The 21,740-nt window shown below is 54.1% G+C and overlaps 1 protein-coding gene across 11 annotated transcripts in view; it reads right to left on the bottom strand.

The window, feature by feature from the left end:
* Positions 1-676: 676 nt before the first annotated feature.
* Positions 677-21,740, bottom strand: part of ZNF512B (zinc finger protein 512B) — a 29,758-nt gene continuing 8,694 nt past the window's right edge. For 4 of the 11 annotated variants that reach the window (XM_063404381.1, XM_063404380.1, XM_063404385.1 and 1 more), the window contains exons 8-17: positions 20,666-20,800; positions 19,237-19,361; positions 16,709-16,801; positions 15,776-15,874; positions 14,760-15,047; positions 13,997-14,188; positions 7,844-7,945; positions 6,774-6,836; positions 4,824-4,922; positions 677-4,479 (exon numbers count right to left, since the gene is read on the bottom strand). In XM_063404381.1, coding sequence (XP_063260451.1) covers positions 4,183-4,479; positions 4,824-4,922; positions 6,774-6,836; positions 7,844-7,945; positions 13,997-14,188; positions 14,760-15,047; positions 15,776-15,874; positions 16,709-16,801; positions 19,237-19,361; positions 20,666-20,800 — 1,493 coding nt within the window. In that variant the 3' untranslated portion in view covers positions 677-4,182. The other 7 variants (XM_063404389.1, XM_063404391.1, XM_063404386.1 and 4 more) reach the window with 5 other exon arrangements.

Here is a 21,740-nt window from a genome sequence, read left to right as displayed (position 1 = left end):
CTGGGTGGGATCTGGTTTTATTCGGCACCGCGCTCAGGCAGGGTTGCCCCGGGCTGAGGTTTGTGGTACCACGTTTGGGGCGGGGAAAGGCAAGCACCGCTCCCGGGGTCCCCACCCATCCTTGGGGAAGCGAGAGTGCCCATGGGGAAAGGCTTCCTTCTCAGCCAGCAGCGAGATCAGTCTAAATCTGTCCCTGACTTGGGGTCGGTGCCAAAAAAGCCATTAGGGAGCAGAAGAGGATTTATTCCCACGCTGGGAGCGCCGGGGAGTGGCCCTGGGTCCCGCAGAGCTCCCCAGGGAGGAAAGGTCTTGGGCTGGATGTGGCCCCTGGGGCCAGGACACGCTGGATGCTGCTGACAGGATGGGTGGATTAGGAGCGGCTTTGGGGGGTTTCTACCACGGGAGTGAAGGGCAGCTGGACTTTGGGGATCCTCCTGCCACCAGGAGTGCTGGATGTACCAAGTGCTGGTGCAGCAAGCGTCCTCACCTTCCCCATCTCAATTTTGGAGGCACCCCTGGGTTGATGACCACATGCTCCATTCCCAGCAGCTGGGGGAATCCTCTCAGCCACCTGTAGGAAGGACAAATCCAAACCCCCTGGATCGCATGTCCAAGCCTCCCACCGAACTGCCCAATAACGCTGACAACAGTGCTAATAAAAAATCAATAACCATTTATTCGATACAGCTGTTTCATACATACAGTACAGGGAGCGCCTCGGCGCTGCTCGGAGCTGCTCGGACAGTACTCTCCAATTGAGGATTTGTCAATGATTAACAAAAGAACAGATCATCACAAATCGGGAGTTTATTATAAGATAGTTTACCGTTAAAACAATTTTATTTTTTGCAAATAAACACTTTTTAATATATATATTTATATATTTATATATATGGTTACAAGTGATAAATTGAAAATTTTTTTTCCTTTTTTTTCTGTTTTAATTTTTTCCCCAAAATACACTTATGCACTAATAACTGGCATCGACGAGAAACATTCGGATATGCCGTGGGATGGGTGTCACGAGGAGAGAAAGAAAAGAACAAAATATTCCCAGGGTTCCTGGGGGAGAGAGATGCTCCAGGCCCGGGCAGCTCCATCCACCGTGGCTGGAGCTGGTGTGACACAGCCAACCTCACCAGGGCGTGGTGTTGGTGCCAAGGGTTCCCCAGTTCCCTGCAATCCAAACTTTCCATGAGGTCTTCCCACAGGCTTGCAGTCCATGCCTGCTCCCATGGAGGTTTAGCCCTTTCCTTGGAGACATGGGTGATGGGATGGTGGTTTCCTCAAGAGTGGAGGTGCGGGACCACAGTGTCACTGCGCCTGGGGTGACAAAATCCCCAAATCCCACCGGTGATGGGATGGAATGGGACAGGACGCCTCGTCCCCCATCTGGTCCTGCAGCCTCTGCCTATCCCTCTGGATCAAGGTGGTTTCCCCTCTGGCACTGCCTCGCTGGGAGCACCTGAAGGGGCACAATATACTGCCCCCCAGCAATGCCACTATGGTGTCACTCGGCCCCCCTGCTCACCTGTCATGGCACTGGCAGGTGCTGGTGATCCCAGCACTGCTCTGGAACCTTCCCTGGACAAGCAGGAGAGTAAAGGAGGTCTCATGGAGAAGGGCATGGTGGGGGGGAACATGTTCCTCTCTGAGTGATGACTAGTGGGGAAAACACTTTTTTTGGGGGGGGAAAAACCCCTGAAGATTCCACTTTCTCATTGAAATTCCTGCCTGACCATGGTGCTGCCCTCACTGGGGCTGTGAGTGCTCTGAGGGTGACAGGGACAGCCCCAGCACCAGGACCACTGCCTGCCCTGAGAGCCCAGACAGTCCCTGGGGTCTGCTCCAGGCTGGTGTTGCTCTGTGAGGCCACTGCAGCTGTCCCTGCTCCTGCCAGACACTCTCATTATGGAAGCAGAAGTGAGTTTTGATCTGGACCCCATGATGACGCCCTGAGCCAGCCCTTTCCCATGTCTACCCCATCCTGAGCAGCTCCCAGGCCTCCCCCCCTGTGGAGCACAGTGCTGCCTGTTAATTTAATCAATGAGAAGCCAATTAATTGCATGTAATGAGAAGAGAGTCCCAGGCCATGCCCAAGGGGAGACAGTGAGGATTGTGTGGTGACTATCCAAGCCAGCAGCCCAGGCTACCCACATTTCCCTTCCCTAGGCCAGGGCATGGAGCTTTCCTGGGGACTTTCCTCTGTGGCAGGATATGATTTTGGGATCCACAGGCTCCCTCTGCACCCTCACAGAGATTTCAGTGCCAGGCCCACAGCTCTGCCAGCACTCCCCTTCCTGCTGCTGCCTGTGAGCTGTTCCAAGCTGTCCTACAGCTCCCAAAGCTCTTCCCCTTCCCCTGGGAGGCAGGATCTACCCCAGTGACACCATCCAAACACAGATCTGATGAAGTGCAAGCAGTGACTAGGCAGAGCTGCAGTGACTAATTAAGCTTTCTCACTAATTGCCTCGAGGCCCAGCGCAGCCAGCAATGCTCAGGCAGTTCCCTCAGCCACAGCTCGCTGGGCAGATGGTGCAGATGGTGGATCCAGGTGCTGGGGCCATGGACAGAGCAGGAGCCCTGCTCCCTGAGAAGCCACCCTGGCTTCAGCCACCACTGTCCCCCCTCCCTGGCTGGAATAACCTCCCATGGAGGACTTTAATTATTACTAAGCTGCTACTGCAGGGAATGATATGGAGCCTCTGCCGGGCAACAAGGAGCAGTAAAGGAAAGCAAGGACTGAGGTTTGAATTGATTAAAGCAAAAGCAGAAGCTCCCTCTGATGCCTCTTTCCTGGCTCTGCATAGGGGAAAAAATCGAATTAAGGTTTTCTGTTGTGTTACTGAGAGCAAACGTGCCTGTTTCCCAGGGACCGAGGTAGCCAGGTTTTGTCTGGAGACGGGCACACCCTGGCCCAGGGATGGCTCCCCCGGGCTGGAGCGAGGTGTGATGACAATGTCAGCACAGGAGCAACGAAGAGCTCCGGGGAAGAGCACGAGCAGGGGTGGCACCACAGGGACCTGCCACCCCAAGGTGGGTGGTCAGGGGCTCAGATGCATCTTTGGAAGCAGAGACTCTCTTATGGTGGGTCCCAGCCTGAAAGGACAAGGGGAATGTGAGGTGCCTGGGCAGCAGCTGGGCTCATCCTACAGCAGGATCCATGATTGTCTCTCGATGCTGCCCCTGTCCCTGTTACACACCTCCTGTGGCCACAGCTGGGGAACCGAGGCTCCATTCCTCCCTCCTGGGTGATCAGCACCTTCGGGATGGAGCACAGCAGGACCCTGAAGCACCCTTGGATGCCCCCAGGCCAGGGGACAGCTCCTTGGCTGCCATCTCCCCCTGACCCTGGCACTGGCATCATGTCTCTGCCTTCACAGCACGCCAGGCCCGGCAAACACAACCCGAGCACCAAGGCACAGCTCCCTCACTGCACCCCCTCCATGGCCGCACTGCCACTCTCCACGGTGCCCACAGCATTCCCACAACTTTCCATCAAACCCTCCAGCCTGACCAGTCCCAGAGCACCCCTTCTCCTGCTCACACCTCCCACACCCAGCGTGTGTCACGCTCCCCGCTCCCTCCTGTGCCTCGCACCACGCAGACAAACCCTGCCAGGCTGACTCTCCTCACAGCCGCTCCCTGCCGAACACGTTCCCCCTCCACCCGCGGCTGCAGGGACACGAAGCGCTGCCAGCTCCCGGCCCCTCCTCCCCACAGGGTCAAACATCTTTGGAAACACCACCCTGGAGCTGGGAGGCTGCAGGACGGGTGGGCAGCTCCCCGGCCCAGCCCACGGGCCCCCGCTGCTATTGCACTTCTCTTTCGCTCAAGCGTCACCAGGTTGGCGCAGGGGAGGGGAATCGCGGGCCGGGGGCGGCAGCGGGGCCCCACCGAGGGTTATGTACAGGGGCAGGGGGTGGAGGACGCTCCAGCTTCCTTGATCCTGTTTGTTTTCCAGTGTGAAACAAGGTCCGTGATTTGTTTAAAGTGGTTAATTGGTATTTTCTGTCTCTCTTATTTTTTTTTCTTTTTTCCTTTCTTTTTGTAAAAAGAGAGTGAGAGGAGGGTGGGGCAAGGGGAGGTGGGATGGGGAGGAGGGGACATAAAACTGGGAGAGACCCCCACCCTGTTACCCTGGGCTGTAAACGAATCCTCGGAGACGAGTCTCTGAGCTGCTCATTTCTCGGGCATCTTGCTGGCTCCTCCCTTCCGCTGGCTCGGCGGGGGCTTGAGGACGAGCTCATCCCCCTCGGGGCTGCTCCGGGAGCCTTCCCAGTGCTCGAGGGTTTTCTTGTGATTAGTCTTTGCTGCCACGCTCTCTCTGCCTTTCGGGGACATTTCCGGAGGCCTCTCCTTGGGTTTTCTCCCCCTCTTCTTGCCGTTTGTGCTTTTCTTTTTCTCCTCTTTGCTGGAAGAAAGCTGTTCCCTGTTTTTCTTTTTCCGGCTGGCCTCTGAGGAGGTTCGGAACCAGTTCTGTGTCCGTGGGGTGACACGGAGGTTAGTGACAGTCCTGGGGACAGGCACTGGCACACACAACCCATGCCTGGCCCACCCCTAACCCCACTGGCATCGCCTTCCTGAGGTCAAACTGCTCAGAGCTGAGCTGCTGCAATGAGCCTGGGGGTGGAAGGGACACCAAGGGGGACAGGGAAGAACCTCCCAGGCTGACTGGGAGCTGTTACTCAGCTCTGCTCTTAACAGACATGGATGGATGGATGGACGGACGGATGGATGGATGGATGGATGGAAAGGGACAGCCCAAGGATGCATGTGTTGGAGCAGGGACCAGCCCAGCCCAGCTCCAGCTGCTCCCTTACCTCTGAGTGAGCCTTGATGATGTGGTACTTGACGCCACTCTCGGAGCTGAACTCCTTCTGGCACAGGAGGCAGCGGTACTTGCCCACTGAGTGGTCCCCCTGCAAGACACAGCAGCTCCTGCAGAGCCCAGAGTGCCCCAAGGGGTGGCCCTCCCCTGCCCCTAACCCTCCTGTGACCTTAAAGTGACACAAAATAAACACTCATGTCTGAAACACCAGATTCCAGCCAGCCTCAGCGCTGGGCCAGGAGCTCACAGCCACATCTCTTTCTGAGCTTCAGTCCATGCCACTTGTGCTGCTGCCTGTGTGTCCCCAGCATCAGGTGATGGGGCCATCACCCTGTGTCCTTGCTGTCAGCAGATCTGTGATCCCCTGGGACTGAACCACCATCAGATTTATGTCCAACACTCACCTAATTTTCCTGTTACACTGTCAAAGAGCCAGGGTGACTGCTGGATTCCTGTCACCAGCGCCCTGGTGGGATGACAGATCTCCCGGCTCTGCTGCAGGTCATAGCACGTGGGAGATAATGTGCTCTCTATTGATGAAGGTGTTATAGATGGGCCCCTCTGGGCCATATATTTCCTCCCTGGGAATTTCTCCATAGCTGTAAATCTTGAGTTAGACAGGTCTCTCATTTCAGGAGAGGACAGGCCTGGCTTCAGGAATCCTTCTGCAAAATCATCCCAGTGCATCAATCCCCACTGAGGATGGGGTGCTGCCTCTGCTCTTACTAAGGTTTTATGTTCAGGATTCAGTTCTGCAGGATTTTACAGCAGGAATCACAGATCAGTCCTGGAGGGGTGTGATTTATTTATGCCAAATTTATTGGCACATGTATTCAAAGTGAATCCTCTCCCCCAAGGGGAAGAATCCTGCTGATGGCAGTGTGGGGGTCACAGAACAACTCCCCATTGCTGACCCCCAATACCTGGCCCCAGATGTGGCAGATCCAGAGGGTGCAGCTCTGTGGTTCATGGCGATGTTCATGCAGATCCTGACTGCTTCCCATGCACGGAACCAACCAGAAACCAGCTCTGTTTTCTCTCAGAGAAGGAGCTGTCCTAGTCTTCTGTGTTTGCTCTTTTATCCTGCATAAATCCAGCTTCTCCTGCCGGATCTCTGCAGCCCATTTTCTAAATGATCTCATTAAGGGCTGCTGTTCCAGCTAGCGCTGGAGGAGTGCGGGAGTTGGTGTTTTTAATAACCATGGGGTATGTATTGGAGCTGCCTCCTGGAAGCTCCATTCAATGGAAGCTGCAGCTGGAAATGTTTCAGGGTATAAAGCTTTAGCAGCTCTAACTTGGTTCCAATTTGAAGGACCTACACGGAGCTCCTGATCCTTCCCCTGGGGCAGCTGCAGGGCACTGGAGCTCAGAGCTGCTCCATCCATCCAGTGGGAGGGCACAGTCTCTGCACAGACCAGCTGCCTCTTCCAGACTCAGCTTATCCCAGGAGGCACCACACCAGCATCGCTCCAGCTGGACTTCCAGAGGGGCTGTAGGGCTGCCCAAACTGATGGAAGAATACTCCTGATTCCCACCTGCCTCAGGAAACATTCAGTTTCCAGCACCCAGCTCCTTGGCTCTGAGCTGCTGTGTGACATGCTGGCCATGCTGCTTAGCCAAGGGCTTGTGAATGATCTGGGGGCTGCAGGGACCAGCTGGGCAGGGGCTGCTGTGGGACAGGAGGACATGAGGCAGGACTTAGAGCCACTGCTGTGCCTCTGTGACACTTTGTGTGTCAGAGGTCTGGGCTTGGGTGAGAAGTCTGTGTTGTGCCTGATAACAACCCACTTAGAGCAGCACTGCCAGCCAGACCTCCAGCAGCCACCATCCTTTAACCTGTGTCACTGTCCCTTGGCTTGCCCCTTCCAAACCAGCTAGGGGGGAAGAGAAAACCCAACACCAAAGCCACCTCTGAGAAAAGGGTATAAAAGGCAGGACCTACCTTGTTGCAGTTGGCCAGGTGAGCTTTCAGCCCCGAGACACTGGAGTAAATGGCTTCACAGCACTGCAGAAAAAAACAAAGCAGGGTTAGACACGACCCCCCTCATCCCCTGCCTTCCTCTGAGCCATGGCCAGGAGCCTGCAGAGCCAGCACGGCCACTGGTCCAGGCTGAGCAGTGTGAGGTTAATGCTCTGCGAGGCGCCGAGGGCTCTGGTCACACGTTTCCCATTAGTGCTAATGGGAGTCATGTGGCCACATCCCTCTGCAACGGGCTGAAAAACGTCTGCCCTAAATGTCTCCGTGGAAAACCTACATTTGTGAGCTGTCGGGAGGTCCTGCTGGGCTACAGGAGTTCTTGGAGCCACAGCAGAGGCTTAACAGAGAGGAGAAATCACCCAGGCAGCAGCATGACCAGTTTCTGAGCAACGTCTTTTCCAAGTGCCTGTGTATGACATTAATTAGCCAGCCCGGCTCCCCTGGCCCTGTGGGAACTGCCTCCTTCAGAACTCCCATTAGCAAGGCTTTGTTTGGGACGATAAATCCAGGCTCAGCACCAGGGTGGGGTTCACCTCTCTGTCAGCTCGGGCCAAGGCTGTGTTTCACAGCGAGATGAGGCACAAGCACCATGCCCTGAGGTCTGTGCTTGTCACAGGGCTTTAAAAAGATTGGCTTAAACCTATCTTCGCTTAACTCTGGGAAAAGCAGGTCCTCTGCATCAAAAGGCTGGGCAGGAAGTGCAGCTTTCACCCCGTCAGGATCTTGGGAGCTTCCCAATGGCAGCTCCAGAGCTCAAATTGGGCAATGCTGCACTGTCACCAAGGGTGGCCCTGTCTGTCCCCAAGCCTGGTGGCTTGAGCACACAAGGAGGATCACAAAGGTGGGACATGCTTTAACCAGGCACAGCAGCAAGCTCAGGGAAAGGAGGGAAAAGGAGGTGAAACGAGTGTCTGAGCATCACTGTGGTCAGGGGCCCAATAAGAGCCATTTTTGGTGGGTTCCTGCCCCAAAACCTCCCCCTTCCTCCTGCAGATGGAGACCAGCCAGCCCACAGAAGAACAGACAATCCTTACATTGTTAGGACAGTTGACGCGGCCCTTCTCCTTCACTTCGTTCTTCCAGTTTTCCAGCAGCCTGGGATTGAGCTTTGGAAGCCCTGGTCGGGTATAATTGAGCTGTGAACAAGAGCAGTTGATGAGCAGAGCTGCACACCCCAGCCTGGACTGGGGTCCTACCTCTTCTGGACCCAGCCTTTTCGGTGCATGGTGTAGGCTCAGCCCTTCTGCCCTGTTTTATAACCAGGGGAATAAACAACCCTGCACACTGGGCAGAGGGGCCAGCGGCCTTCATGGCTGCCTTCCATGGATGAATGGGCACAACCCGTTAAACAATGAAAGGCTCTTGTGTCTCAGCCTCTCCTTCTGGCAGGGCTGCTCCTTCCAAGTGCTTTTAATTAGCGCTTTATTAGCGACTTTGAGGGTTAGCATAGCGGGCCGGCCTTCCCAGCTCCAGTTCTGCGTGTTCAGCACAAGCCAAGGCAGCTGTGGCAGCTCCAGGCATCTCCGGGCCTCCCAGCCCCTGTGCCTGGCCCTACCTGCAGGGCTGGTCCCGGCCTGACACTGAGCCACTGAGCCAAGGTCTGCAGGGGACAGAGGCTGCACAGCCACACAGCACAACTGCCAGCCCAGCCCGGGGAGCTCTGCTAGAGCCACTGCTTGTTGTTTGGCTCCTGAGCCCCAAATCTGCCCTGAGTGGGAGCAGTGCTGGGTGAGCCCACAGGTGGCATGGGGCAGGTGTGGGTACCTGAGCATGTGCCACTCTCCATGGGCACATCTGAGCCTGGGATGCAGCTGCATCCCTGCATCCATGCTGGATGGAGAGCATGCATGGTCAAAAGGTGCTTGCAGAGGTGCAAACACAGGCCAAACACTCCCCGAGGTCCTGGAGCTGGTGGTTTGGAGGCAGCAGGAAGCTGGCTGGATTTCTTTTCCAGCTGTGACTCTTCCTGAACATGCTGATAAAGCTGCAAATCTGCCTTTGGCCAGCTCCCCCGAGCTGTTCCCAAACCTCCCTGCAAAGGGAAGCTTGGGATGTTGAAGGCTCAAATGCCAGCCCCTCCTTTCCACTCAAATTGAAGTGATCCATGTGCCCCTGCAGCCTTCCCCTTGGCACGTGGCAGGGCATGGCTGGGCCAGGGAGCACTGGGCTCCATGTGAGGGGCACAGAGCTTGCGAAACGGCGCCGTGAATGCTGCTACGGATGTGGATGTGGAAAACTCCCCCGAGCCCCAGCGTGCTGCAATTCTGTCGTGCTTCGTGGCTGGGGGAGATGCCAGCAGAGCTCTTTGAAGCTCTGGGATGGTGCATCTACCAAGAGCTTGGTCCCAAACCCGGGGAAGGCAACGCCACCTCCAGGGGAGAACACAGGAGTCCCTTTTTCCCATTGATACTGAGAGCCAGGATGCCAAACAGCCTCCATAATTAAAACCCAATCAATCCCGTGAATGAGCAAACATTAACAGCAACCGCACACAGCCCCAGCAACAACCTCTCCCTCTGCACATCCCCGGGGAGGAGGCGAGGGGGGATGTTCAGAGATGTGGACTCTGCTGCTCTGCTTTCCCACTCCAGAGAAAAATCCCTCCCTGCTCTCCTCCAACGGTCCTGCACAATAACATGCAAATCCCATGTCTTCCCAGAGCACTGTGGTTCTGGGAATGTCAAAGTCATCTTTATGTCTCTATTAAGAGGGAGCCCCAGGCATGGAATATTTTATATTTCTTTTTCTTTTCCATTTATTTTCCTCAAACAGCCTGTAAGTGAAAATTTTCATGGCCAAATCATTAAACGACTACAACTGGTTTTGGCTACAGCCCATCCCTTCTGAACAGTCAAAGGATGCTGGGCTGGAAAGGTTTGTTTCCTTTGACTGATGGTTTTATTTAATTAACTTTCATATTTCAATCCTCTCTGCTCCCTAGACAGCTCTCCCCTTCCCCAAAATATATCACAGTAAATGAGAACCATGCGGGATGTCTCAGCCAGTGAGCACCCCTGCAGCCTCACCGCGGCCCCCAGCACAAGGCACAGTTCTCCCTTCATCCTGTGCAAGTTGTGGATGATGCTGTGGAGGCAAAATGCACCCAGGGGTGCTGGCCAGGTCCCACAGGAGGGTCATACCATGTCAGCTCTGCTGAGCAAGGGGAGGAAGGATGGACTTGGCCCTGCAGCTGGAGCTGGGATTCGGTTTGGCCCATGCTGCCATGAGTCTGCAGGGCTCAGCCTGGCTCCTGCCTGGATCGCAGGGCCATTGTTCTGGGGGACAAACCCAAGCCAGCCTCTTCTGCTTCGGAATTTATCCTGGTTCCAGTGTAAAACCTCAAGCCTGGAGATGACTTTTCTCCCCTTTAGCTTTATGACTGGCCTATGGCTGTCCCTTGCTTCAAATCACTGGCACCCCACAGCACCACGATCAACAGGGATGTGCAGACTCCATGGCTACCCCTACTGACACTGAGACCCTGAGCCATGGGGAGGCAAATGGAGTGTCCATGTATCCCACAGTGGAGCTCTGCATCCCTCCCTGTACGGCACAGCTCCTGCCTGGGCTGCAGGAGCCTGTCACAACCTCCAGCACCTTGAAGCAAGGAATCTCACCTCAAGCTCTACCAAGAAAGCATCACACTCTGAAACAGTGAAATTTCCACAGCATTTTCTCCCCTTCTGCCTCTGAGATGCCTCTTCCCTCTGCTCAAGGAGGTTGTTTCTCATCCCAGAGCCCACTGCCATGAGCTGGGAAGCTGCAGCCTCAAGGCTGCTCATGGGCAGGCGACAGCCCCGGCAACGGCCAGAGGAGGGTCGGCATCATCTTCACGGACCTTCTGGGAAGGGGATTTTTGCCAGAAAAGCAGCAGGGGTGTGCCCTTCCCCATCTGACATCCCCAGCAAGCGGCTGTTGTGAAACACCCCATCTGTTTCAGCTTATCTGGAGGCAAATAAAGATCGGAGCGAGAAAATAAGACTCCAGTGTATATTTAGAAATGCTGGATTTGGTTAGCGGAGACCGAAGGCAGCGCAGGGCCTGGGATCAAGCAGCAATCGTTTATTCTGCTGCCATTGCTTTGGTGTGAAGGAATCCATCCTCCCGGGAAAGGCGAGCGCGTCCCACCGCAGGCCACCAACGGGATCCAAACCCAGCATCCCTCTCCCCGGCTGGGACCGGCTGCCATGTGGTCACAGAGCAGGGGCTGCAGTGGGGCTGAGAGCCCCTGTATCCCATTGGCCTGATGAGGAGCTCTGCCTTCCCCTGGGAAAAGGGATGGAGAGGGGTGGCTTTCTTCATCAGCTTCCTTGAAATCCTCACTGATTGCTGGGATCATGGTGGGGAACTGGAGAGATCAGGGATGGAGTTTGTCCTGTGCTGCAGCAAGTTTGGGTGTATCCAACCACCACGGGCTACAGAGCAGAGCTGGGAAGCATTTGTCCCTCTGGAATCCTGGAAATCCCTAGGGCTTGCTGAAAAGGTGAAGAAGCAGCTGCAATCTGCTGCTGGTCCCTGACATCGCACTTCTCTCCATGTCCAGTACAGGGTCTGCAGGCCCAGCAGCGTGCTCCCAGTGGCTGGGCATGACTCAGGAGGAAGAAGAGGTGCTGGTGTGGTGGTTCCTCTGGGAATTCCATCAGTTCTCACCAGTCCCAGTGCCCTGGTGAAGGTGAACTGGTGTTTATCTTCCTGCTGCTCCAGGCTGTCAGTTCCCTTAGGAAGGGCACCACAAGCACTCGGTGGGGTGGTGGCACAGGGACGCTGCCGGCTGCTCTGAGCCTCCCATGTGGCACAAGGTTGTCTCACAAGCAGTTCTGAGGGCAGTTCTGTTTTGGGGCTGTAATGAGGTCAAATTGGGCACTTGCCAGGAGGTTTCTTTCTGCACTCTGAACTGAACCAACTCACAAAGGGCAGAGCAGTCCTGAGTGATGCAAACTGTGTCTGAGGCAAAGCAGCTCAGAGTGTGCTGAAGTCAGCAAGCTCCCACCAGCCTGCCTGGGCAGAACCTGCCTCCCACCTCCTCCCAGCACCGCTCGTCAAGAAAAAATGTCATAGACTGAACAGATTATAAAGTGTTGTCAAGGGAACGTGACAGTCACTGCAAGACGTACCCACAGGCACACGCACGGCTATGTACGGATTCACCCACTGCACTCACTTCTTCCAAAATCCACGGGAGGTTTCCTGCAGGCCCTGAGGTCTCTTGATCCTCCAACTCACTCAAGAGCCTTGTTTTGCCATCTGGGAGCTGATCCAATTCCCCCCTTTCCCATCTTTAATGCAAAACTGCCTCTGCCAGCCTTACAGCAATTCTTTGCTTTTTAGCACTGAGATGGGGCTCAGTTAAACTTAAACAATCAGACTCTGAACACAAGAAATGTCTCATTAAAAAAACCCACCAGCACTTCATGGAGCAATTACACCAGTGCTGAGACCTTTACGATGCCTTTGTCAGCCTGAGCATGTGCCCCTTCTCCAGGCCTGGGGTCCTGGCTGCTCCCTCAATTTAAAAAGAAAATACCCAAAATCATAAGTAAAGGGAACAATTCCAAGAGGAAAGAGAAAAATGTAAGACCTGAGACAGGAGAAGGGAAAAGAGAGCAGAACACCTCCTCTCCCACAGTATCTGAAATGAAACAGCTACTTTGGGCTTGGTTTTTTTAAAGTTATTAATGCATTGCAGGTGAAGTAATCTAGAAACCAACAAGCACTGGGGAAATAAAATGTTTGCAAGCAGTTCTGGCCCTGAAATGCTCAGTTCTGCCCCAAAGTGGATGACAGCGTTGCAGCTGGATCCCCTTCTGTTCCAGTGCCTCACTGGGATGCCAAGGGAGGTAAAGAAGCTGCTGGTTTGTTTCTGTGCTGGTTTTCCAGCTGCCCACCACGTGCAGAGCTGAGCCAGGCTGAGCTTCTCTGGGTCTCTGCAGGACCATGGTGGCACTTCTGAGCACACACAGGTGCCAGCACAGCATGGGACAGTCTGTGGAAGCAGGAAGGCATTTTGGTGCAAGCTCTGCTCTCTTGTCACCCCTTTCCTGGGGTGATCTCCATCACTTCTCCAAGCTGGCTCTGAGACTTGAGCTGCTCTCATGGCTTGGGGGAGGTCCTCTGAGCTGGGACTATTCACAGTCTCCTGAAACCCTCTGATCTTCATTTCCATCTTTGCCATGTGCCCAGTATCTTGCCAGGGTGAATTTCAGAGCACTGGACAAGAGACACCCAACTCTTCAGAGCAGGGAACAGGCCTGGCACCTACCTGCAGTCACCTGCTCAGGACACAGGCTGCACCTCATACAGAGACTTACAGGAGAGCTCTGCATTGAGTCCTCGCAAACAAAAAGAACTCCTATTTTCCCTCTTTTTTTTCCCCTTTACACTGAAAAGGTTTATGATTTACTGCTGCTTCATTCCTTTTACAGTCCAGAAGGAACATACCTTGAGGGAATTTCAGCTTTAGTACACTCCCAGGAATAATCACTTCCTCCCACAGCCAGAAGGGAGGTTGGGTTTAACGTTTCCACACTCTAATGCCTACAAAAAGCTCAGGCCTGCTGGGGCTCTGTGCAAACCCCACAGCACTGGGCCATGAGTGCACTGCTGCTGCAGCTTGGGGGGCTCACTCCTGTCTCCACTCTCTGCCTTCCTCTGCCCCCAGCAGCGCTGCTCCGGGATGCTGCAGGCCTTTTACCTCCAGGAAAGCATCTCCCCCAAGTTAAGGAGGAGACACAGAAGGGACGGAATTCTGCCTGGGGCATCTTTGCTCTCTGATAGCACGAGGGAGATGGTTTCAGATCTGATCTGCTTTTTCATGTGCTCCTCTTGGCCGCCAGCCTCTACTTCCCTGCTCAGCATGGACCAGAAACGACCTCCTGCCCCAAGACTCTCAGCGTCAGACCTTGATCTCTTCTCAGTGCTCCACCTCTTCCTCCAAAGGGCACAGCTGCCTGCTGCTGGGAGCCTCCAGAGCACAGCAGCTCAGCCTGTGCTGGGTGGGCTCTTCAGCAATAAATCTGCCATCACAGCTAATTAATTTAAGGCACAGCAAGGGAGACATGTGAGCCCTCAACCAGCTGGGGCCAGGCTGGAATCGTGGAATCTCCGTGTACAGCTGGAGCCAGGCTGGAATCCTGAGATCTCTGTGTACAGCTAGTGCAAAAGCAAAAGGAGAAGTGAAGGCTGCTCACCCGCTTTGTTTCAGGCACCAGGTCATCCTTCATCCTCCGCTTGGTCCAGTCCCTGGCCAGCTCATCCTCTGCTATCTCCTGGAGGTGGAAGACGGCTACCTGGGCCGACGTCCGACGGATGCGGCCGCTCGGGGTCCTCTCAAAATCCTCCACGGGACCAGGCTCCGGCTTCACCTCTGGCTCCTCCGGAGGCTGCAAGAGAGACAGAGTCAGGAAGGGCAAGACAAGAGAACAAGTGAGCTCTCCGGCCCCGGGATGGGGATGCTGGGATTTGGGCTCTGTGTTTCCAGACTTGCTTTGTGCCTCTGCACCGGAGCATGGGAGCAAGGGGAGCACCCGCCTCCCTCAGCTCAGCAGCAGCCACAGACTGTGTCCCTCCATGCTCCCACGTGTATAAATGTCTCCAGTTATTAGAGTTAGGGAGTGATTAGTGTCGGATGCACTGTCAGTAGGGATCAACAGAACAGAAAGGGATGCTCCCCAGGGACAGATCCTGCCACCCCAGCACTGGCAAGCAGCCGGCGCTTCTGAGGGAGTGCCCTGAGGTCTGGTTTTTTTTTTCCTGCAGAGCACGGATGCAGGGTGGGCTGGAGCACAGCCCTGTGGGCACTGGGGAAAGGGAATGCTGCTGACCACTCCCATAAACAGCATTTTTGGAGGGGTGGAGGAGGGTGTACCCTGTTCCCCCTGACACTGCATGGTACCACACACGTGCAGGGTGATTTGAGGGAGAAAACAACACCGGCCCGACGGCTGCACCTGCCTTGCCCGGCCCGGCCCTGCCCGGCTCTGTCCTGCCCACGGGCTCCACAGCTCTGCAGTCCCCCCCGGGGGGGGATGGCCCCGCTCCTCGGGCTGCGGAGGCGTCCGGGGGGCTCACCGAGGCCGGGTGCTCTGACCGCACATGATAGTCGTGGCCAGCCTTGGATTTGTACTTCTTGCCACAGTGTGGGCAGCTGAACACGGGCTTGTCGGCCTCGGCAAGCTGCTTGCCACACCGCTTCTGGTGGTACTGGTAGCCCATCAGGCTGGAGAAGTTGGCCACGCAACCCTATGGAGATGGGGAGAAGGGGACGGTTAAGGAGGGCTGGGGCCTCACGTGGCCACATTGAAAAGGTTGGGGTGCCATTTCTCCAGGGAGGAACATTCCCGAGGAGATCACTTGGAAGAGCAGCTCTGCCAACCCACCCTGTGGAAGTTTTAGGGAATTTGACAGTTCCCAAAGAGCCAGGCACAGGCACGACAGACAGTCAGAAGGATGGGAGGGCAGACAGACCCAGAGGGATGGGAGGAGCTGTCCCTGCCCCTGGCACTCCCTGCCCCAACACACAGACAGAGCTCTCTGGACAGACACACTGCAGGCAGCGGGAGGGGAAGGCACTGGGGAGGTGCTGCCTGCACGGAGAGCAAAGCACCCGCGGGACAAACCTCTGCCACACGCCTCCCTTACCTGTTCGTGACTTGTCTGCAACCCGCTCGGCTCTGGTTTTGGTGTGGTTTGGTTTTACGCTGTGCCCAGCACAGGCTGTGCCCCTTCCTGAGCTCAGGAGGCAGAACCTGCCCTCCAGCACTCCTCAGTCTGCCCTGTGCCCACCCTCCTGCCGGGCTGTCCTGTTGCTGGAGTGCACAGAGCCAGTGGTACAGGGACTGGGATGGCTGAGCTAAGGTGGAAACATCGAGCACATGGCAAAGGATGCCTGGAGAGTACATGTCCCCTTCTGCACGGGACTCACTCCTTCCACCTTTTCACAGAACGAGAAACAAGAATTGTTCTCGTACCTCATTGGGGCATTTCAGTTTTCCCATCTGCTTTAGCACTTTCCTCAGCCTTTCCCGCTCTTCCTGTTCACCAAGTCCAGTGGTTTCCACAGGAACAGGCTGGAAACAAGGAAGTAACAGAAGCGACAGAGTCAACCATTTACTCATGTCCTCTGTGCCAGGAGTGGATGGTAAAGCCCTGCCTTGCAGGGTGCTGCCCTGGAGGGAACCTCTCATTAGGAGAGCTGGATCTCCCATGCTTTGTTGTTATGTGCTGGATCTGCTCATGCCTTTCTTGTGATTACACCCAAAGGGCCAGCTGAGAAACCCAGGAGCAGTTCCTGCACAGAGGATTCACCAGCAAGACTGAAGAGCAGGAGATTAAGGCACAGGTAAAAGACAAGTCACAACTGGTAAGCACGGGACACATAGAAATGTAGTTATGCCTTGCCCTGGTATCTCAAGAGATGAACAAAACCAGACTTTTAAAACAGCATCTAAACTAGTGCCTACAAAATTTATTCATGATAAATTTTGTGGCTGCTTCTCCCATGCACGGTGGACAGCTAAAGACCAGATTTTGAGATTTGTGCAAGGCAGAACCCATCAGTCCCAGATTTGCAGGCACTGTTTCGGAGGCAGAGCTTTGCCACTCAAAATCCACCTCACCATACTCACTGGATCTTCCCCCACGTTGGAATCTGAAACCTTCTTTTATTTTTCAGTCCTCTGCTCTACTTATCAGGATTAACATGAGCCTAACTCACTACCTGAGAAGGAAATGCCTTCCTTGGCAGGAAGGGGAAGGCCACCATCCAGGCTGAGCAGTGTGTGAAATGCTCCAAAGGTGGATCCCTCCTTTACAAAGATCATGGAAAGAGGACTTGTGATGGATGGCTTCATCACCTGTATGGAGAAAGGAAGCACAGGACGAGCACAGCCCAGCCCCCTTACCTTGCTGACGTGTTCAGCCATGGTGTGGTAATTCAGCCCAGCTTTGGACTTGAACTGCTTTTTGCAGTGCTGACACTTCAAGGCATCCTGCAGCTGAAGGAATTAAAGGCAAGTCATCACACAGGCCACATCCATCCAAGGGCTGCTGCTGCTGGTCAATAACCCCATGGGTGGCTGTTGCTGCAGCAGTACCCAGTGGTGGGACCCAGCAGGCAACACAGCATCCCTGTTCCCCATCCCAGGCCCTGCCTGCAGCTCAGAGCTTTCTCTCTGTTGTCCTGGATACTGTTATCAAACCCACATGCCCCAATTTTTGGAAAACGTTCCATTTTGGGTTTAGATTTAAAGCCTTACTGGCTGAAAACATCTGGATCTGGTGTCTTACTCTTCCTATTAAAGGGTTAGAGAGAGAAGAAGCTTTGATCTACCAATGCCAGTGGACTGTGCTCTGCAGTCCTGTTAAATAAGACAGATGCTGACTTACAGTGCAATTTCTGGTGCCTGGGCTGTGTGAAATTAGGGACACACTCACAGGAGGATATTTTCTGCCTCTCACTGCCCTGCTGTTTGACATAACTCAGCCTCCCAAATGTATGGGGGAGATGCATTAACTGCACACCCTGAGGTACAAGGGGCACTTGCACAGTGGGTGAACAGACCTTGATTTTTGCTGGGGCAGGGACCAGAATTTACTGCCTCAGGAGGTTCATGCTCTGGGCGCCAAGAGACAGAGTACCTCGACAGGGAGCCAGTGCCTGGCCAGCCGTGCTCATTCCTGCTTCTCCTGCCAGATGATTGAAGGGAGAGTGGTGAAGGTGAAGCAAGACTGAGCTAAAAGCTGGAGAGGCAATGAAGATGGATCTGCAAATCTGTCCTCATTATGGAACTCCAGGAAAATGAAGAATAGACTCACTGCAGTCAGTTGGGAGTGACTCATGGTACCTGTACTCCCATCAGTTAATCTTGTCCCAGACCCGAGCACTTGCTCCTAAGAAGGTGGATGCTATCAGCTCCTTGACTCATTATATGCCACTAGCAGCTAATTTGGGATTTACTCCTCTGGTCAACACTTAAAAATATACTATATCCACATTCCAACAAGCCCTCCTGTTCTGGGATACCGGGAGGATATAACTGCCCTTGCCTCCTTCAAGCCCAAACATGTTGCAACTCTCTCCACCCCTTATTTCCTTTCCAAAACCAAAGGAAACAGGTGCAGACTGCCTAGTGACAAGCATGGAACAGAGAAACCAATTTTTTTTACAAGAGTTTTGGGAGCCTGCACATCCTTTTCCCATTGTCCAGCTAAGGGATATATCAGTCATTAAAGAAGAGGGCTTGCCTCAACCCCAGGGTGGCTTCTGATAGGGATCCCATGTGGCTGTAGCAGCAGGGTCTCACTCAGGTTGTGCCACAGGTTCATCTCAGAGATGGAAACCTGAGACCTGGACCTCTGGTCACACACCTGGAGCTTACAGACTGTCCTGCCTGGGTTTCCATGAAGCATCCCAGCTCCCAGAGCAGCACAGCCAGCTCTGGCATGGACTCTCCCTCTGAGGAAATGTGACAGAACACCCACTCCAAGGGCTGGAGCCCCAAATCTTCGTCTGAATATGGGGCTGGCCTATTTCCAGCAGGGAATACAGCACTGACTGCGCCAGCAGAGCCCTGCTCAGGAGGTCATCTGGCTGTGCAATCTGCACAGAGCCAGCCTGGCTTGGGAGATGCTCCAAAGTGGAGGAAATATGACCAGTGATGGCCGGGATCCCCACTCCTCTGAGGCCAGGAGGATATCAAAGGCAGCAGGATTCTGCCCAGCGTTGTTGTAGTACGGGGTTTGGGAGGGAGAGCAGCCTCCCACTGCTGTATAAACAGCAAGGCAATGGCTGGGGAAGCATTTACAGAAAATGAATGTGGAATCAAAGCCCAGCCACATATTTTCAAATCAGGAGGCATTGATCCCACGATGGTTTTCTGTGGCGACGGCTCCGCCAGGTGACGGATGAAGACGTAATCCTGTGCTCTGATGGATGGTGGTGTGGCAGAGAGACAGTTTTTCACTGCACCATTACTGAACTCCTGCATCCTGACAGCCTGCCTGAGCACATCCAGGCTCTGAGCCTCCCTGAGACACGCTCTCATGCAATCAGTTTATCTGCTCTGATACAAGGCACAGCACACAGTGAAACCCCATAGCCAGGGGTCCAGAGGAGGCCAGATTAGAGACAACCCCAACAATCTCTCCAGCCTTAAAACCATTTGTTTAGCTGCTAGAAATATCTGACTCTGTTGAGACACTGGGGCAAGGGACCCAGGTCACAAAGGGATTCAGAATTGCTCAGAATTAGTGTCCAAATCCCCCTGGGTCAATGCAAGTCAGCCAGCAAGCTGAAGATGGCCAACAAGTGTTCTATCAAACACAGTCTAGAAAAGTTTCAGGAGGACCACTGCACATTTATGAGAGGCACATGTACACATCCATTCCCCTTCAAAGTCCATGTGTTTGACTGAATAAAGCAAGGCCTTACTTTCTGGCAGACATCCATGTGCTTTTTGAGTCCCACAATAGTTTTCCTGGTTATAACACTGCAGGTTGGACAGGAAACTTCCCCCTTCTCGCTGATCTCCCGTTGCCACTGGTCCTCAGGGTTTGCTGGTGAGGGAGAGGGAGAGAGGTGTTACATCCAACCTGCCTCGGCTGCCTGATTTGATAAGTTGAAAAGCAGTGAAGTGGAAAAGTTCCTGATGTTAAAAAGAGATACACTCTCCCAGGCAAATCCAAGACTGGACATGAACCATGCAGCTCTCCCTGTCCCACTCTCTTGCAGCTGTCCAAGTAAACTGGGTCACTGGGTCATTTTATGTGGAGTTACCAGACCTGGTGACCCAGGGAAAGACCCAGGTCTTTCCAACCACTCTGGTATCCTGCACACTCGGAGTTAAAAAAGATGACGATGCTCCCAGCCACCTGATCCTGCCCTGCTTGGAATAACTTCCCCCTGCCAAATGAAACAATTAGGGGGAGTGAAACAAAGGTGAGCGTCTCAGCTCCATCCGGACGTGTGCCTGGAAAGCTTCTCTGGCAATCCTCTTCCCAGCAGACACGAGGAAGCCAGGGGACTGCTGGCTTCCAGGCATCTGTTTATTTGAATGGCTGGGACCAGCCTTTAAAACACCCAAAATAAGAGAAATGTGGGGCCAAAAGCAGCTCCCAGGCCCAGAGTTCACGCCGTGTTCTCAGCAGAGCAGCGCTGGACTTCCAGCAAGGGAAGCCTGGGCTGAATAAAATCCGCCAAATCTGTTTATTTGGATGCTCTTGCACGGCTGTGAGATCAGAGAGTCGTTTATTTGAATTTGAAAGCAGTGCAAAGCACTGCAGCTGTGTTTATCTTGCACATCCTGCGTTCCTCCTGCTGTCACAGCTCTCAGGGAAAGCAAGCAACCTGTGCTGGGTGTAGGCTGCACCTCGAGGCTCAGGGAAGGCGCAGTTATGCCCAGAGTTATGCACTGCTGTCATTCACGGGAATGATGTTAGAAAAATGCCATCATCACACTGACTCTCGGTGAAGCCAGGTGGAACTTGGCTCTCAACTCCCAGCACTTTCATCACGTTGACCTGGCAGTGAACTGAAGGTAAGGTGCCCCTCAGGATGTCAATTGTGGCGGCACCAATATTTTAGCAGCAGTGGCTATTTCCACGTCTGTGTTATATCTCAAAAGAGCAGGAGTGGTGTGCTCCTCCCTCTGACTTTGTGCTGCTTCTCCTGACAAACCTGTCAGAAAAGTCACCCAGTGAACAGCCTGCTGGGCCAAGAGGGCTGTGGGGACCATGAGCTGCAGGGAAAGGTGGGGATGGTGGCATGGAGGTAGGGACCATGCAGGCTTGGGGTAGTGCACAGAAAAGCAACTACACTGCACAGAGAGCTGCTGCCTTTGCTTTGCCCCCACCAGCCTCACCTGCTGGTGGATGCACAGACGTTTCCTTCTTCACACCAACTCCTGGAGGTTTCTTCTTCAGCTCCTCTATGTTGGCATTTCCCTCCAGCTTCTTGGCTCGATGGGCTTTTGCTTTGTCCTCTGCTTTGACAAGACCTGTAAAGAAAGAGGATTTTTATTCACTGCTTGCTTCAATGCTTTCAGAGCACCTCATATTTAACAGGTAAAAAAATCTCTCCCTCTAAGCCAGGGACACTGAGCTGGCTGCATGTCTGCCAAGGCTGTACATGTAGGCTCAGGTCCATAATTATGACAAGCAATATTCTAACAGCTTGTGGTGCTTTACAAACAGCATCATTTCCCCAGCACAAGTTTATGAACTATGGAAACTCCATGGCAAAGTGAGATAGGATGCCTCCAGCCAGGCAGACAGGCTGGGAGAAGGGAATAGGGTGTTTTGCAGGAAACTGAAAGGGGGAACTGGAACAGCAAATTCAGTGTGTAAAAAGGACATTCCTGCTGATATTCCTTCACTGGAAATGCTGTTTAATTCCCCTGGATCCAATCCCCCAGATCCATGTGCCGTTCAGCCCTGTGCCTGTGCTTCCACAGAAGGTGCTGGAGGCAATGAGGTGGGTACCAGGGTCAGATCCACACCTGTCCCACGAGGGTCCACATCCCCCTGAACCTGGGGGTTGTGACTCTTGCAAACCCAGGGTCTGAATGGAGACAGCACCCCACAATGTGCTGGGGCACCCTTGTCTTTGGGAAGTGACTGCCCCATGGAATTTGGAGAGTGTAGGCAAACACCTGCCCCATCTTCACTCTCCATCTGAGGCAGCGGGTCATGGGAACACCTTGTTCTCCAGGAACCCACAGCAGACGCTTCAGCCTCCGGCAGTGCCTCTGTGGGGAAGGGAAACAAGCCCAGACTTCCCAGGAGCCAGAGGAAAGGAAATCACAGAGACCACATCCAGTCTGCTTGTCAGTGTTCAATTCCTTCAAAGCCATTAGTGCCTCTCCCCCGAGTGCCTCATACTGGAAGGTGCTGCCTCCTGCAGTGCCTGGAAACACGCTTTCTATTTCTCTGGCTGAA

Source organism: Prinia subflava, chromosome 8 (assembly GCF_021018805.1).
Source record: "Prinia subflava isolate CZ2003 ecotype Zambia chromosome 8, Cam_Psub_1.2, whole genome shotgun sequence".
In the NCBI taxonomy this organism is placed as follows: domain Eukaryota; kingdom Metazoa; phylum Chordata; class Aves; order Passeriformes; family Cisticolidae; genus Prinia; species Prinia subflava.
This window is presented reverse-complemented; position numbering and strand designations above follow the sequence as displayed.